Here is a 16,304-nt window from a genome sequence, read left to right on the forward strand (position 1 = left end):
GATCTCTAATACTAAAGTAAAACACATAAATATAGGTAATGAATGAAAGCAAGACCTGTAATTTGTGAACTCCCATAGGTTTCTAGTTAGTGTATACTTAAAGAACAAAGTCAGGTTTAAAATTAAAGACTGGTCAAAATTTGAATAATTCAAATTAGATTGAACAGGGGTTAGAAAACAAGACTCGTATTAAATGGTTTGAAGAAAAATAAAAGAGCAGGGAAAGATAATTATGAGTTTAAGATAAATTTTTAGGTGAATAAAGTTGTTCAAACTAAATCTTCTTTTTTACACTGTTTAATTTTTGAATAGCTTATCTTGTATTTTTTTTATCTATTAAGATAATAAGTTAATAGAAGTTAGACTCACACTTGGATTTTCAACATCTCTCCCTCAAGGGTAGGGTGAGCCGGTCACCAAGACAAATATGGCAAATCTTCGGTTCTGATAGCACTGTTGGGTCTATCGAGAAGGAGGTTCCTTGTGGGTTACATAAACACCAATAACATCTGAGTCAACTATATAAGGGATCGACACCCTTCTTTACCCAAAACCTTAAGGCAATGAGTTAATGAATCTTTCATCTTTATATATTGTTCTACTTTTCTATTTCTATCTAATGTGAAACTTAGACTTAGATTTGGATTTCCAACAAAACGATCATCCAGAGAGTGATCTATCTAAAAGTGATAGACTAAAACTAATCGATTATATTAATCGAAGAGTGTTAATTCATATATGATTAACCAAGAATTATTGAACTTAAGTTAATCAATCCAAATATATATACCTTTAAAAGAAAGTATATTTTATTTTAATTACTTTAAAATTTAGAGTGATTATATGAAAAGGATATACTTTGAAAAATAAGTTTTGGAACTTAAAAAAGTAGGAATAGTTTCTTGCGTTTGTATGAATACGAGGGCAGGTATATGATAGTTTGGTTTAGAATAAATGATAAAGTTTAATTATTGGTTTTGTCACATCAACAGGACAAGTAAAAGAGTGTAGTTTATTAAGATGATAGCTGGCAAAGTTGATACACTTTTGTCCTTCGTTTTCCTTCATAATTGATACATTTTTGTCCACTATATAATTACACTATTCTCAATCAACATTTTATTTCCAAAACACAATTTTCCTATTAAAAATATGGAGACTCCATCTCTCCTTATCCTTATGGAAAAGTCATTAAAATGAAGTTGTTATCAGAACTTGGTTTTTCTCATCATAAAAGGCCAAAACTATATAATTAGTAACTACTTTTTCTCTTTGTTTGCGTACACGTGGGAGCATAAGATACAAGAACCTCTAAATTCTTTCTACTTCCTTTTAGACAAAATTTCATACTTTTTTTTTTCTTCTATTTCTATGTTTATTCAGAAGAATAAATCAAATTTGAAATTTACAATGACTTACACAGTCTAACATCTGAACAAAATATATTATGTCGTTTGCATCTAGATTGTTATTTTAAAAACTGGCCAAAAGATTTTAACAACTTAAGTTAAATTTATTTGTGATTAAGTCTGATCTTTTGTAAATACTATTTTTGTTTTAATCTGTTACTTTTGTGAATCATAAAACAATTTTTGAGATATTTATATTAAATATATTTGATATTTTTAAATACATAAATTGACTAAGCCATTTACTGCATTTTATCATATAAATGATTTTGAGTAATTTTAATTTTGAAAAAAGTTGTTCATTAGGAATAATTATTCTCTAGGTAAATTTTAGGGTTTGCAGTCAATCTATCTAATTACGGATTTTCATATTATATTTTGGGAGTTTTAAGTTTTTTTGTAAATATACAATTTTTTTTAAAATGTCATGTATATAAAATATATTAAAATTTAAAAATATATATTTGTACTTATATACTAATATACATGTTAAAAAAAATTGCAAGCCCCCTCAACCACACTTAAGATGCCATTAACTCTATCATATTATTAATGTAGAAACCTCAGTAGAAATGGATATAAGTTTTTCCATAACTTAATACTTCTACTAATGATTTATTAGTTCTTAAATATTTAAAGTTCTAAAAATACTAATTAGAGGATGAATTATATAAATACAGGATCAATTATCGGATAAATCGATATCATCGCAGTGCAATGAAGTTGTTATTAAAAAACATATTTAGTATAATGAACTTGTAAATATATATTTTTTGTTTACATTAGTGTTATAATTATAAAATTATTGTTTTAGTTTTTCACTTATTCAAATTATATGTATTTTAATTCATTTTGTTATTGCGTCAACATATTGATTTATGTTATAAATTAAACACGAAATTTTTAGAGAATAAATTCTTATTACTTTATGTTTATCTATTTTTCACACTACTTTTACCATTAAATAGAAAAACTATTTTCAATGTAGCATCTTTTACTTTTATTTACCAATTAAATTATATATTTTAAGAAAATGTCAATAATTACTAAATAAATTATCTTAATTTAAACTATTCATTTTACATGTGAAAACTATACATTATATATTAAATATTTATTTATTATGGACTTTACTCGGAGTATACTTTATATATCAAAAATATTTATTTATTATAAATTTAATATATAAAATAATAACTTATCTTATAAAATATTAATTATATATTTACACCATGTTGTTCATCTCTCTACCTATTTTTTGACGTCAGTTTGTATTTTTTTTATAGCTATCTTTATAACTTATGTTTACTAATTGTAAACATTTATCACGATAAGAATTTAAACATAATTTATTTTTATTATTATATAAAAAACTAATTCATCATCTCATTTCGATCAATTTGTGTAATTATAAGTTAAGATATTACTTCTTACATTGATAGTAGGGATTAACTTATTTAATTACGCTCTTGACATGATAGATACTTATGATATAAAATAATGCAGTTATTTAAAAGTATAGTTTCTAACATGTTTTTCTTTTATCTTGAATTAACTATGTATTAAAATAGTGGTCATTTGTTGTACTTATAGCATTAATACGGCTTTATTTATAAAGTCCTTCTCATGCCAGACATCAAGATATAAAGTAATACTAATTTTAAAACTATATTAATTTTCAAATGTTTTTGGCATAAATATCTGTCTTTTCTCTTTGAGGAATAAAATAACAGACAACTTCTTATTTTTGTTTTTGTACTGATCTTCTTATATAACCGTTGCTAGCGTGAGCCTTAATACACAATCTAATATTTTTATTATATGCATTGACATTGACAATGTAAAAGTTAATATAAACTGGTTGTATTACTATTTAGTTATAAATTATTTTTACATTCACTTTTAAAATAGCTATAGTAAAAATGAACAAATTTATTATATACTTTCGTTTTTAATTCAAGAACCTTGTAAATTATTTTGCAATGTTATAAGCTTGTTTTATCATATACTACTTAATGTGCTTATCAGAAAATTGCTAACATTTTTTATTTTTCTGGTATGAAATGTGGATTGGAAGAATTTGATTTGATGATATTATCGTTATTATATGGTTATTTATTTATTGATTTCGAGGTGAAAAAAAGAATTATGATTTTATGTTTAACATGTTATTTGTGTGAGAACAATATTGACTTTTATTCTCATTTATTCTTTCAATATTCTATTATCAATTGTGGGAATGGTTAAAGAGAGTTTTTTAAGATTTATAATTTTTCTCTTTGAATTTGGTTATACAGATTTTGAAGTCTTCTTATAGTTATTTACTTAATGTAATTAAAGCGACAGTCATTGCTTTGGTTATTTAGATAATATAGAGAATAAGAAACCTTAGAGGATTTTAGGTTATAATTACTTTTACTTTTATTATTTTTTTAAAATTAAAAAATTGGTGAGTGTGACTAAGAAACTTAGGAGTAATACTATTTCTGAATTTTTAGTGTTGAAAATTTTCAATATAGGAGAGTACAATGATTTCATTTATGGACGTAATACGGCAAGTTCCATGTGCTACTTGACTTAAGGTGATATATCAATATTTCAATTTGGATTACTGGATTCAACAAATATTTAAAATAATGATATTTTTATGATGACAATAAATTATATTATTTTATTTTGACAATATTTAGTATATAATATTTTAATTTAGATTCACACCATAATAATCTTATATTTATTATGTTTTAAAATTATATATATATCCCGTACCATATATCTTATTGTTTTTAAAAGGTTTAATTGCTTCCTTTGTCCCCAGTTTGGTTGAATTGTGTCAAATTCATCCTCATTTTTAAAAAAGTTTCATTGTCATCCTCACGTGGTGTAAAAGTTTCATTGTCGTCCTCACGTGGTGTAAAAGTGTCAATTGAATCCAAACATAGAAAAAATTTGTGTCAAAGTAGTCATTTTTCCTATATATCTGTGTCTTCCTTTCATACAATTAAGTACAGATATTCATTTTACCTTATCCAATTTAAGGCTTTTCATAGCTCCAGAGAAGTGACATATGAAAGGAAGACACAGAGATATAGGAAAAATGACTACTTTGACACAAATTTTTTCTATGTTTGGATTCAATTGACACTTTTATACCACGTGAGGACGACAATGAAACTTTTTTAAAAATGAGGATGAATTTGACACAATTCAACCAAACTGGGGACAAAAGAAGCAATTAAACCTTTTTAAAATAAATGTATGTACGTATCAAATATATATTATATCCTATACACATATCACAGCGTGCATCATATAATGATAGTTTACTAAATAACAATATGTGAATAGAACGTTACAATTGTTATTGATTAATTTCATTTGTATTTTTCTGAGTGTAAATATTTTTCAAACTTTCATTTAGTTTTGACGTAACATATAAAACATGTATTTTGATTTATACACTTATTGATGATAAATAATGGATTAAGTGAGTGATTATTATGACAGATAGAAGGCCACATCTTCGTTATCACGATTTTAAAAATTAGTCTTCAAATCCTCATTATTTCAACGTCAAACAATACTCCAATTCTTTTGTCTTTTTCATCCATCACTTTCTTTCTTTATAACGGGAAGATTATTGCATAGTAAGTCTTATATATCTCACATCAATTACTATATGAAATACAAATATCATGTTTCACAATAACTAAACTCAATCTAATTGACCCTGTTATTTTATGATTTTATAAAATGCTTTGAAGTCATCATGAATTAACATTATAAAAACGCTAAACATTTTTTTATAATTTTTTAAAACGTGAAATATTTAGAATTTGAAAGCAACCACAAGAATAAAAAGTAAATTAAATAAAGAAATAAAGAAATCCAAAATAGTCTGTGCATCAGTAATTTAAAGTTCAAGTACCAAAAAATTGAATAAAAACAAGGGTTAAATATGTTTTTGATCCCTTAACTTTCATTGAAAATTGGAATTAGTCCCTCTTCAAAACTTTGGACTAATTTAGTCCCCAAACTTTAGAAATGTGTGAATTTAATCCTTTGAACCAAAATTTGTTAACTTTATTTGATATTTCAAACGCATTTATCAGTTAACATTGAATCAAAAATGTGTCAAACAGTATAAACAACTCAAATGCTATCATGAAACGCACTTGAAACATCAAATAAAGTTAAAAAAATTTGGTTAAAAGGACTAAATTCACACATTTATAAAGTCTGAGGACTAAATTAGGCCAAAGTTTTAAAGAGGGACTAATTCCAATTTTCACTAAAAGTTAAGGGACCAAAAACATATTTAACCCTAAAAACAATAAACTAAGTCACATGTCCCACACTTTTAATTACATCCACTTGATATTAAGTTTTTTATTGGATTCACAAGTTGCCACTTTTCTTTATTCCTTATTGCTTGCTGGTACTATTTATATAGAGAGTAGAAAATGAGAATGACTTGACCAAATGAGAAATTTCTCGATAATAAAAGAAAGTGCAAGAAAATAATATAACCACATCATCTTTTCACAGCGTCGAACATAACGACACTTACTTTTATATATTTTACTTAATTTAATTAAATAAAATTTAACATTTATTATTAAAAAATAAATTTTAATATTCATACGGTTGAAAGTCTTATATCAACTAGAGATAAGATAAAATATATAAGTGAATGAAAATCTTACCTTACAAATTAATTTTATGCTAGACTTAAAATTCACTTCTTAAAACATACATCCTATTTTTAATTTATGGAAAAATCATTTATGTTATTATTTCTTGAATGCAGCCCAAATGAAGTATTTTTGTTGATATAATTAAACCAAGCATTAGGGGAAAAAGGGTTAAAGCAGTAGAGAAAAATGCATGAAGAAAAGGATGTTGGATAGTAACTTGCCCCCACACAAAAATTGGATAAGAAATTGCAGCAAATGAGGGAATAAGAATGCGAAGAAGAAGAGGAAAAAAGAGGAAGAAAAGTCAAAGATAAAGTTAAGAATGAGATTACGTGCATGAGCAGCCAATTATTGAGGGTAGTTCCACATGAGGGAGCCTACTTTTTTTGAATGCTATTTCCTTTTAGAGTCACTATTATTCCGAATACCCTAATCATTCTAATACTTCTCTAATTCCTTATTTTTGGAAACTAGTGTTTCATTTTCTTTACTAAAGCTTCTAAACACACTCTCATTAAGTAAAAATTGAGATTCAAACAAAAATAAATGTATAAACATCTAAAGCAATACTTTTTATTTAATTACTTGGAGAATTAATAAAAAAATTCTACTACATGACAAAATTAAAATTGTTTCCAAGTTAATCATACTCGCATCTTGACTTTTCCTTTTCTTTTTTATTTATTGACAAGGCTGTTTTTTGTTTTCGGTTGCTGGCGTGTATATGGGGCATGTGCAATGTTTAGAGCACGCCATTCACAAAAGTTACCACACCAATTATGATTCTTCTTTTTTTTTTCTTCAAAACACGAGCCATGATCTTTTTGTGAAGCTTTTGTTATGTCCAAAAAGTTTAAAAGATAAAATAAAAAATCGCTTACAAGTTGTTTAATAATTAAATAAATAAAATTAGATTATTGTCCTCAATGATTTTTCTTCATTTCATCAGATTTCCTATTGTAGTGATAAACGTCTGCAATCTACAATTCGCCATTAATAATTGTCCTACAGATATTATACTTTATAGGTATAAAAGGGCATCTGAATTAGAAAGAAAATAAAACTAGAGTTAGAGGATAAGACACCCCAAAAGAAAATTACATTAAAAAACGCATACGAAGTGTACAGAAGATAGTTACAGAAAATTAACAGTTTGTAAATAATGACAAAAAATTTGGTGGGTATTTAATGGGTGCAAGAAAATTCCTCTTTTATGAGAATATACTACTGCGATAAGTTTACGCCAAAGTATTATTGCACAAGTCTTTCTAAGGTTAAAACGTAAGTTTTTTTTTCCTTAATCAAGCAATGTCTCTCTGTACTGTTTCAAGGCTTTTAATGAACTAGAGACAAGTTTTTAATAATGTTATCTTAAAGAAATTCATATGAAGAAATGATTATGCAGAAACATGCAAACATTTAATTTCTTAAATGCAAAAATAATGTAGGAAATTAATACAACAAAATCTGGAGAATGAAATAAAAGAATGGTTACAATTTAATTGTTGCCTATGCATTCTACACAGGCAGTGAAAGCCAACTTTTACAATTAATTAATCTTTTTTACCGGGAGTAATCATATTTATATAATCAATATTATATAGTACATTACTTTTTTAATTAAAGGTCATATCTTTTTATCAACATATATGTTTATTGTGAAAATAAATTTACACAATTAAAAGTAAATTTACACATGTAGAGTAGAATAGATAAAATGAACATTGTATAGAACTATTGTGATTACTATATCATTATCATAACGAAATCATTATATTTTTAGTTTCATTATATAAACTCTGAAAGACATGCATCACTCCGAAAAAAAATAAAAAATTAGGGATCCAATCTTTGATAAGCATACATTGTTTTTGTACTGAAAAGGCTGAATGTCTTCTGTATCATCACATGTTCCCAGGATTATCCTCATCTTGTGCCCAATAATCTTTCATAAAATAATCCTCTACCCTGCTGTTAAGAATCGACCACTGTCTACTTCAAGGTCAAATTATACATATATATGCACATCAATTTGTTCAATTAAAGTATTAAATAAAATTATAAATGTAAAAATATTAAAAGTATGCAATCAGTATGTTATTAATTCACTTCAACTTCTTCAGGAAACAAATCCTTTGCAGTTTTCAAACAAGTTGTAACTTTTTTCATTGTTACATGGTAAAGTTTAAATAATTAGTGTAGTTCAATCAAGTTTGGCGTGTACATACAAAATAACGAGTTTAATCTCCATATATCAATAATATTACTGTGAAAAATTTGACATTAATCAATCAATTAAAAATGTTCATAATTGGTTAAAACTATGAGCGCACACATATTTTTGAAGAACCTTTATTACATACTTTATGAGGAGAAGTCGAAGTAACAGAAAAAGAAAATGCAAACTTTATTCATACAAGGGAGCCCATAGAAAGTGGGAAGCTTGACCTTTCTTTCTCGTGCTGTATATTTTGGCAGCCCCTTCACCTTTCTTTCTCTCTCTCTGTATAAAAAGTTCTCTATAACTTTATAGAAATTAAGAATTGAGGATTCCCATGACATAAATAATCCCTTCCCCAGCAACTTTCTGGAAGCACTTCGTTTGACAAAGATAAAAGCAACGAAGCAAGCAAGAAGTTATTTGAATGGAACAAGGCGGCCACAGACACAGTCACAAACACAACCTCTCAACAACAGTGTCCCTTTCGGAGTCTTCTATTATTGTTTGTTCAAAGAATAATATTATAATAATAATAATAATAATAATAATAATAATACAATTTTATTTTCTAAATTGCTGTGTTGAAAAGATTCCAAGACAACTGGCTGCCTCGTGAGCCATGTCCCACGACGCTTAGCTTAACTTGGGTTGCTCTTATATATCCCCACTTAAACACCCTTACTCAGCACCTTTGTCACAAAATCCTCTTTCGTAATTCTTCCTCTGCAAAACACAGTAAATGGGTCGGCTTAATCTCATACTTGTGTGGTCGCTCTCATTAACACTGTCCCTTTATAATCTACATCCAACCTCTGCCCAGCTTAGTCCAAACCACTACGCTAATGTATGCCCCAATCTCGAAACCATCGTTAGACAGGTAGTTACCACCAAGTTTCAGCAAACCTTTGTCACTGTTCCAGCCACCCTTCGTCTCTTCTTCCACGATTGCTTTGTCCAGGTAAATCCACCAATCTATTAATGCCTACAAAACTCTCGCTTCAGTATATTATTATTTTCAAAAATACCCAACATTAAGCTCATCACTGATTTCTTTGTTTATAGTATTGTAGTCACACCTCTACAAAAATCTTCACATTGTGAAAGAAATCAAGGTTGAAAAAGAGTTTTTTGAGATAACAATTTGTTGTTGAAGTGGTGATGTTTTTGTTGATTGTTGTGTTACGTAAAGGGTTGTGATGCCTCGGTTTTGGTGGCATCTACTGGGAACAACCAAGCGGAGAAGGATCACCCAGACAATCTTTCCTTGGCAGGTGATGGATTTGACACGGTGATCAAAGCAAAAGCTGCAGTAGATGCTGTCCCTCAGTGCAGGAACAAAGTCTCGTGTGCTGATATTTTGGCCTTGGCTACCCGTGATGTTATCGTACTGGTTAGTTCTTCACTCACTCTAATCTGTTCGTATATAAAATAATTTTATGCTTTCAAAACAAGCTCTAGCTTTTAATTATATGACATGGTATAAAACTATAGTTTTTTTTTTAAAATTTCTGCCTTAATTAATGCAGTCCGGTGGACCTTCGTATACCGTTGAGTTGGGAAGGTTTGATGGGTTAGTTTCAAGAGCTTCTGATGTAAATGGAAGGCTTCCGCATCCCACGTTCGATTTGAACCAGCTCAACTCCCTTTTTGCTGCAAATGGACTCACCCAAACTGATATGATTGCTCTCTCAGGTAATCACCCCTGCAACTGTTTTCAACAATGGTCCCATTAACTTATAAACCTTATTAGGGTCGTCGATAATGTAATTACTCATTTATGTTGTAGTCAAATGAAGAGATAATGACTCACGAGTTCTTTTGGCTATTGTGAAAGTTGAAAAGCCAAAAGGGGTTGGTGAGGGGGAAATTTATTACATGGTTAATCAATACTGTATATTTAATTCAATTTTATTAATTTCACGAATTAAAAAAGTTAATCACATATCATATCCGTTGATACTATAAATCTTTGGTAATGTTGTAAAATGTATTGATCGTTTTTCAAAAAAAGGGATGGTTCACTTTAGAAATAGAAGCTGAAGTAGAGAAACTATTAAGTGATTGATAAAGGACCAACAACACGTGTCTACGTGTACTCATGGGTTTTAATTTATGAGAAAAAAAAATAATGACATTTAATTGTTTGTAATGTAAAAGTTAGAAAAGATGGTGACAAGTTCCAAATCACCTGATATAGCTTTTTCAGACTTAAAATGTTTTTCCTTAGAGTTAATTCTTAAATGGATTTAAATAAGTAAAAAGTGAAAAATCCTTATATAGTCTTCATCACAGAGTTTTAAACAAACATATTGACTTGTCGTCATTCAATTAAAAACATATTATGACATCAAAATGACGACCTTGATCTAGATTTTATCATTAATTAATATTTTTCTAAAACTTAAAAAGGTTACTTTTGAAAATAATGCAATAATTAAATATATTTGAAACTTGTTTTTATTATGCTGTTGTATAAAGGTTGATACAAGTCTTTAGAGATAAATAATGGTGTATTAAATATAATAAAACACAATCATTTGTGAGTCAGAAAGCACTAAAAAAAATGACATAGAAAAGCGAGGTCGGAGCTTGTGATCTGCATGCAAGTTGCAGAGGCTGAAAACGAGACGTGGTTGAGAGATGAAATCTGAATAAAAAGTGTTCACTAGTTAATAATTTTTGTAATCTTGCGTATTTACTTTATCCTCCCTCAATCAACGTGCTTAATTGCGAATTTGCAGGTGCACACACCCTTGGATTCTCCCACTGCAGCAAGTTCGCGAATAGAATATATAACTTCAATGGGCAAACTCCAGTGGACCCATCATTGAACAAGCAATACGCAATCCAATTGCAACAGATGTGCCCAAGGAACGTGGACCCAAGGATTGCCATTAACATGGATCCAACCACTCCCCGAAGATTCGATAACGTTTATTACCAAAACCTCCAACAAGGAAAGGGCCTTTTCACCTCGGATCAAATCCTCTTCACTGACCAAAGGTCCAGGAACACTGTTAATTCCTTTGCTTCAAATGCTAACGTTTTCAACTCTAACTTCATTGCTGCTATGACCAAACTGGGTCGTGTTGGAGTCAAGACAGCAAGAAATGGCAAAATTCGTACCGATTGTTCTGTGCTTTAATTCAACACAATGTCGCAAACAGTGCATGTTTTAGGGGGAAAGCAAGTTGCAACCTTAATGGGGGAATTTAACTTGCAAGGGGCATTTAGATTAATTGTTTTTAATAAATTTGTTTGCGAATGATTCGGGAGTTGCTTGGATGCCCAGGGGAGGGAGTTTAAGGGAAGAAGAGAAGCTAAGGTTCAGTTTTTATTTGTTGTAATGTTCCAAATAATTCAAAGTCCTCCAAAACTATGAACTTTGAATTGTTCATAAAAATAATGGTTACCCAGAGGGAAAAAAAATCAATAAATGGATTTTAGAATACTTGAATCTCTATTGTTTTATGTTTATATTTTATTCTAGTATTAAATTTCTGGATCAAATAATGACATAAAGTTTAATTTAATAAAAATCATCAGTGGTTTAAGTATAAGCGTGATGCTATAAATCTTTTATTTTTAAATAGTTAAATTGTTGTCTTCATACTACTCCAAGTATGCTACACATAGTTTTTATTGAAAGACAAAATTTTTAATTTGTCTACTACCCATTTTCATTTATTTTCTTGCATAACTTTTCCTGTATTCGTTCCCTTAAAATAATCAACCTCACCATCCGAATATAACTTAAAAAATAATGCAAGTGCAAAACTATAATATTTGCTGACCTATTTGTATTAACTATTATTTCAATCCATTTCAAAGCCATGGGAGCAATCTTATTCTTACATTCACACTCCAATATTTTCTGTATAAAAAACAAAACCAATTCCATCATGATAAAATACAACCCCGCACACAACAAGAAAATGAGCTGCATACCTGGTTTGTTCAGCATACCTGTAACGTGTGCAATTTACAATCTCCATTTGCAGATTACATTCATTGATACTATTCAACAAAAATCATATAGATGTTACGCTGAGAGTAACAACCAATACATTTACAAACCCTAAAGAAGCTTAGGTTCAAAAGTCATGCCAATAGTAAATCCCTCACTTAACATAATTCACAAAATGCTCTAAGGCAAATTGTTAAGAGACCTGTTAAAGAATTAAGAAATAGACAGAAAGAATGTCTATATATACTTTGGCTAAGGCATATCTATATTCAACTAATGCCACAATGTCATAATAGTAGCAAAGACGGATCACAAGTTATATGTCATGAACATTATATACTCTTAAAAATAGTCATTATAAATTAGAATATACAAAAATAATCTTATTGTGTCTCTCTTCACCCTTCCCATTGAATATTCACATCATTCTCTCTTTATTCTTATTAATGCTTCACCCATCAATCTGTTGAGGCAACTAGCCAAAAGAATCCTCTCAACTATCTCAAACTGCCATCCTTTTAGCTTTATTTGAATATTTATCTTTATACGTGAATTGAAATATCAATATTATTTAATGAAATATTATTAAGAGATGAAAATAATCTCATACCACAATCTAACCCGCCCATTGTAAATTTAAATAGTCAACGATATCGATGTATTATGAATTTTAATTATAACAGTAAAAGACATTTATTTATTAAAAAATTTAATTTGATAAACCATAGATTTAACTTCTAATTGCTAAATCCTTAAAATTTCAAACATAATGGTGACAATATTTAAAACTGATATACCATGAACACAAAGGGATTGCAGTTTCACATATATCTTACCATGACCATCAAGCACTAATCATAAAAATAAAATGCAAGAAATGAACCACACGTTAAAGTCCTTGAACCATCAAACACAAGTAAAATAGTCAGAAAACCCAAAGCAATAACTTGGAATCTAGATCAAAAGCAAACCAAAGGTCAAAGTCCTTGAACCATTAGTCAGAAAACCCAAAGCAACAACTTGAATCTAGATCAAAAGTAAACAACAGGTTAAAGACCTTGAACCAAGTAAAACACTCAGAAAACCCAAAGCAACTACTTGGAATCTAGATCAAAAGCAATGGTTGCAAATTCATATCTTTTATGCACAGCAGATAAAGCACTCTTATTGGATTTGTGACATGAAATTCAATCCTTCACAGAAACCATCACATCACTTTTACCAACCGTTACACTGTTAATAAATCTATTATAATCAAAACTTGAAAATAGAAATATTACAAAGACCATTAATATCTTTAGATCCCAAGACAACTCATGCGAAATAAAAAAAAATTACTTATGTGGTTTTAATATGATGATAGAAGCCGTCAGGTTGACCTGGAGGCCGAATTCTATGGTAGAGAATGCTTTTGTTATAGTAATTGGGCCATGAGAGACCTTATTACGCAATGCAAAAGAAAGGGTGTGCTGATATGAAGAAAGCTTGTTAGTTGCGCATATGAAGACCAATTTGCAATGTTTTTGAAACATACTACAACCTTTGTACAAATGAACACACAAGATGCTATAGTCACGCATACATTAATTATATTCAGAACTTGGAACAAAACGAAATGTTTGGAATGAAATGATTGAAAATGAGCTTTACACCAAAAAAAAAAACTCGATACAATGAAGACATAACCTAACTATATCAAAAAGGGATCTCATCTATTCAGTAAGCTTTATTCTTGTGGTAATAATTTTTAAATTTAACTCGTCATAATGTCCCAAACTAAATTTGTCAGCACTGAAACCTATACAGCTTGTAGTCACCAGATCAAAACTTCTCACATTTCCACTAAAGTATGTCAGCAATGTTGAGTGAAAAATCAAATATTAGATTCAGAGTAGACTTACCCTATTCCAATATCATCCATCCACTTCAAGGGGAATTCAATTTTATAGCCGGCAGTATTGAACCTGTCTTGCATCATTCCTCTGATTCACGTAGGCAAACCTTCTCTAAATTTAGAGGCCAATCTTTCCCTAACACAGTAGGATTCAACTCTATTGCTGTTCTAAAGTCAGATAGAGATCCAGAAGCAGATCTAAATTGCCTTTGCACACCCCTTCTCATTGGTAGCTCCTTCAAACTAGGTTGGATTGAAGCACCAAACTTATTTACAGACTTTGAAGCAGCTAAATCCAAACACGGCTTTATCAATCTTTTGAGATAAAGATCAAGTGCATTATTTAACAAGTTGGCTGCATCCATGGAAATCTTACATCCTTCTGTTTCCAATTTCTGTTCTAACCTTTTGGTTAAAGAAGATGTATCTGGTAACTGACCAATGTTATGACAGGTATCACTTAAAGTACCAAGCGATAATCCTTGGGATAAATATTTTTGTGGTCTTCTGTTGTAAATTGGAATACCCAGAGGTGCTTCAATAGGACCCCTTTTGTAAAGGTTCATGATTTCAGAGTCCTGATCAATCTCTTCCTCATCTTCCACTGGAAGAGCAAGTCTACTCCCTGGGGACTGTAGATCAGCAATGCTCTGCTGCTCATGAGTTTTTAGGACTGAATCCTCACATCCAATGTTGTTCTTCCCATGAGGACCAAGAGGGCTGGGACGGTCCCTGTATCTGCGATCACGCAAATTTGGAGTCCTGCCTTTTCGAGGAGATTGTGGAAAGTCCTTGCACAGAAATTGAAGATTGCTACACCCATTTGATGTTTTCACATTCAAAGAACTTACTGTTTTGCTTTCTCTTGACCCAATTGTCTTGGAGAGACAAGCTTTTCTCAGGATTGACTTAAGCAAATGATTATGAAGAGGAACATTTTCCCTCCCAATAGTTGCTATGCAGGTCCTATCAAATTCACTTTTGCTAATTTTGAGACTCAGAAATCTCTGCAGCAGATCAAAATACTTGCGTGCTTTGACACTACCAAGCTTCCTTTCTATATGTAATTTCTGATTTATGGTGTCTTCAGGAATAAAACACCGCACCGCTGGCATGATGCCTCTCCAAATTATCACCACTGAAATCAGAAACAAACCATCATACAATTAAACTTCCTCAGACCAAAATTCATAATGTAACATGAACAAAAAAGTTAAACTCGGGTTCCACATCAATTGAAGCAATAAAAATAAACCAAGACAAGGCACAAACACAACACAGAATACAGGAGGCAAATAATAGCCAAAACCTAACTACTAAAATTCTGGAAGTCAAAAAAGAACACTGCATACAATTATTCGCTGCACTCGCAATTAAGAGGACAATATGTGGCACCCTAAAAAGAGAGAGTAACCAATTTAACAGAAAGGATAAAACAAAACAAAAATTGACAAATATGGAAAAGAAAGTTCTGCTACTTGAAATCGATAAGCAGAGCAATAGAGGAGAACCCGATTGCGCAAAATTGATAAAAAAAATTGAAAAGTAAGAGGGGCAATGAGGAGAGAAATAAAATAAATGAAAGTGATTATGAGAGAGAATGCAAAACCTTAGCTATGAAAGTTAAAATAGATAGTTGGAGCAACAGCGGAGGAAGCTGAAAGCGCGGAATTGAAGAAGAAGAATGGCGAGGGTGCAGTGAAAAAGAAAGTGAGTAGCGAGAATGTAAAACCTTGAAAATTGAATTGAGAGTGAAAGGGTTGTTTGGAATTGGTGTTAATGGATGAGTACAGTGGTAGCTACCGCTTGGAAAGTGGAAGCAGAAAAAGGATTAGGGCTGGGAAGGATAGAGGAGAGAGTTGCCGTTTGACCTTTCCCAAGCCTCCAAGTTCCAAGTCGTAATATGGTCAAAGCCACATGCGTTTTGCAATGCTTTCAGTGTTTAACTGCATCTCTTACTCTTAACCCTCACATGTCCACCCTATTACCATCTCTTATATTTAAACTATAACATCATATCAAAATAATTCAATTTTCGTGAATAATGAAAAAAAATATGAGTGGACAAGTTATTTGCAATCCCAAAAAAAGGTAACCAATAATTGCTTTTTTTTTT

The 16,304-nt window shown here is 30.1% G+C and overlaps 2 protein-coding genes across 3 annotated transcripts; one reads left to right on the top strand and one right to left on the bottom strand.

Moving 5' to 3' along the window:
• The first annotated feature begins 8,988 nt into the window (after nucleotides 1-8,988).
• LOC124834436 (peroxidase 73-like) lies at nucleotides 8,989-11,778 on the top strand. The gene is made up of 4 exons (XM_047309115.2): nucleotides 8,989-9,285; nucleotides 9,517-9,717; nucleotides 9,854-10,019; nucleotides 11,069-11,778. The coding sequence occupies exons 1-4, from the start codon at nucleotides 9,067-9,069 to the stop codon at nucleotides 11,470-11,472; spliced, it is 990 nt and encodes a 329-aa protein (XP_047165071.2). The 5' UTR covers nucleotides 8,989-9,066; the 3' UTR covers nucleotides 11,473-11,778.
• Nucleotides 11,779-13,795: 2,017 nt separating this feature from the next.
• Nucleotides 13,796-16,139, bottom strand: LOC124834438 (uncharacterized). Of its 2 annotated transcripts, none has more exons than XM_088094053.1 (2): nucleotides 15,921-16,139; nucleotides 13,796-15,326 (listed from the first exon to the last, which is right to left on the bottom strand). In XM_088094053.1, the coding sequence occupies exon 2, from the start codon at nucleotides 15,301-15,303 to the stop codon at nucleotides 14,269-14,271; it is 1,035 nt and encodes a 344-aa protein (XP_087950179.1). In that variant the 5' UTR covers nucleotides 15,304-15,326; nucleotides 15,921-16,139; the 3' UTR covers nucleotides 13,796-14,268. The 2 variants fall into 2 exon arrangements, with proteins under 2 accessions (XP_087950179.1, XP_047165074.2); XM_047309118.2 differs by having other exon boundaries at nucleotides 15,798-16,139.
• Nucleotides 16,140-16,304: the final 165 nt, after the last annotated feature.

Source organism: Vigna umbellata, chromosome 7 (assembly GCF_029865625.1).
Source record: "Vigna umbellata cultivar VRB3 chromosome 7, Vumbellata_1.0, whole genome shotgun sequence".
Classification (NCBI taxonomy): Eukaryota; Viridiplantae; Streptophyta; class Magnoliopsida; order Fabales; family Fabaceae; genus Vigna; species Vigna umbellata.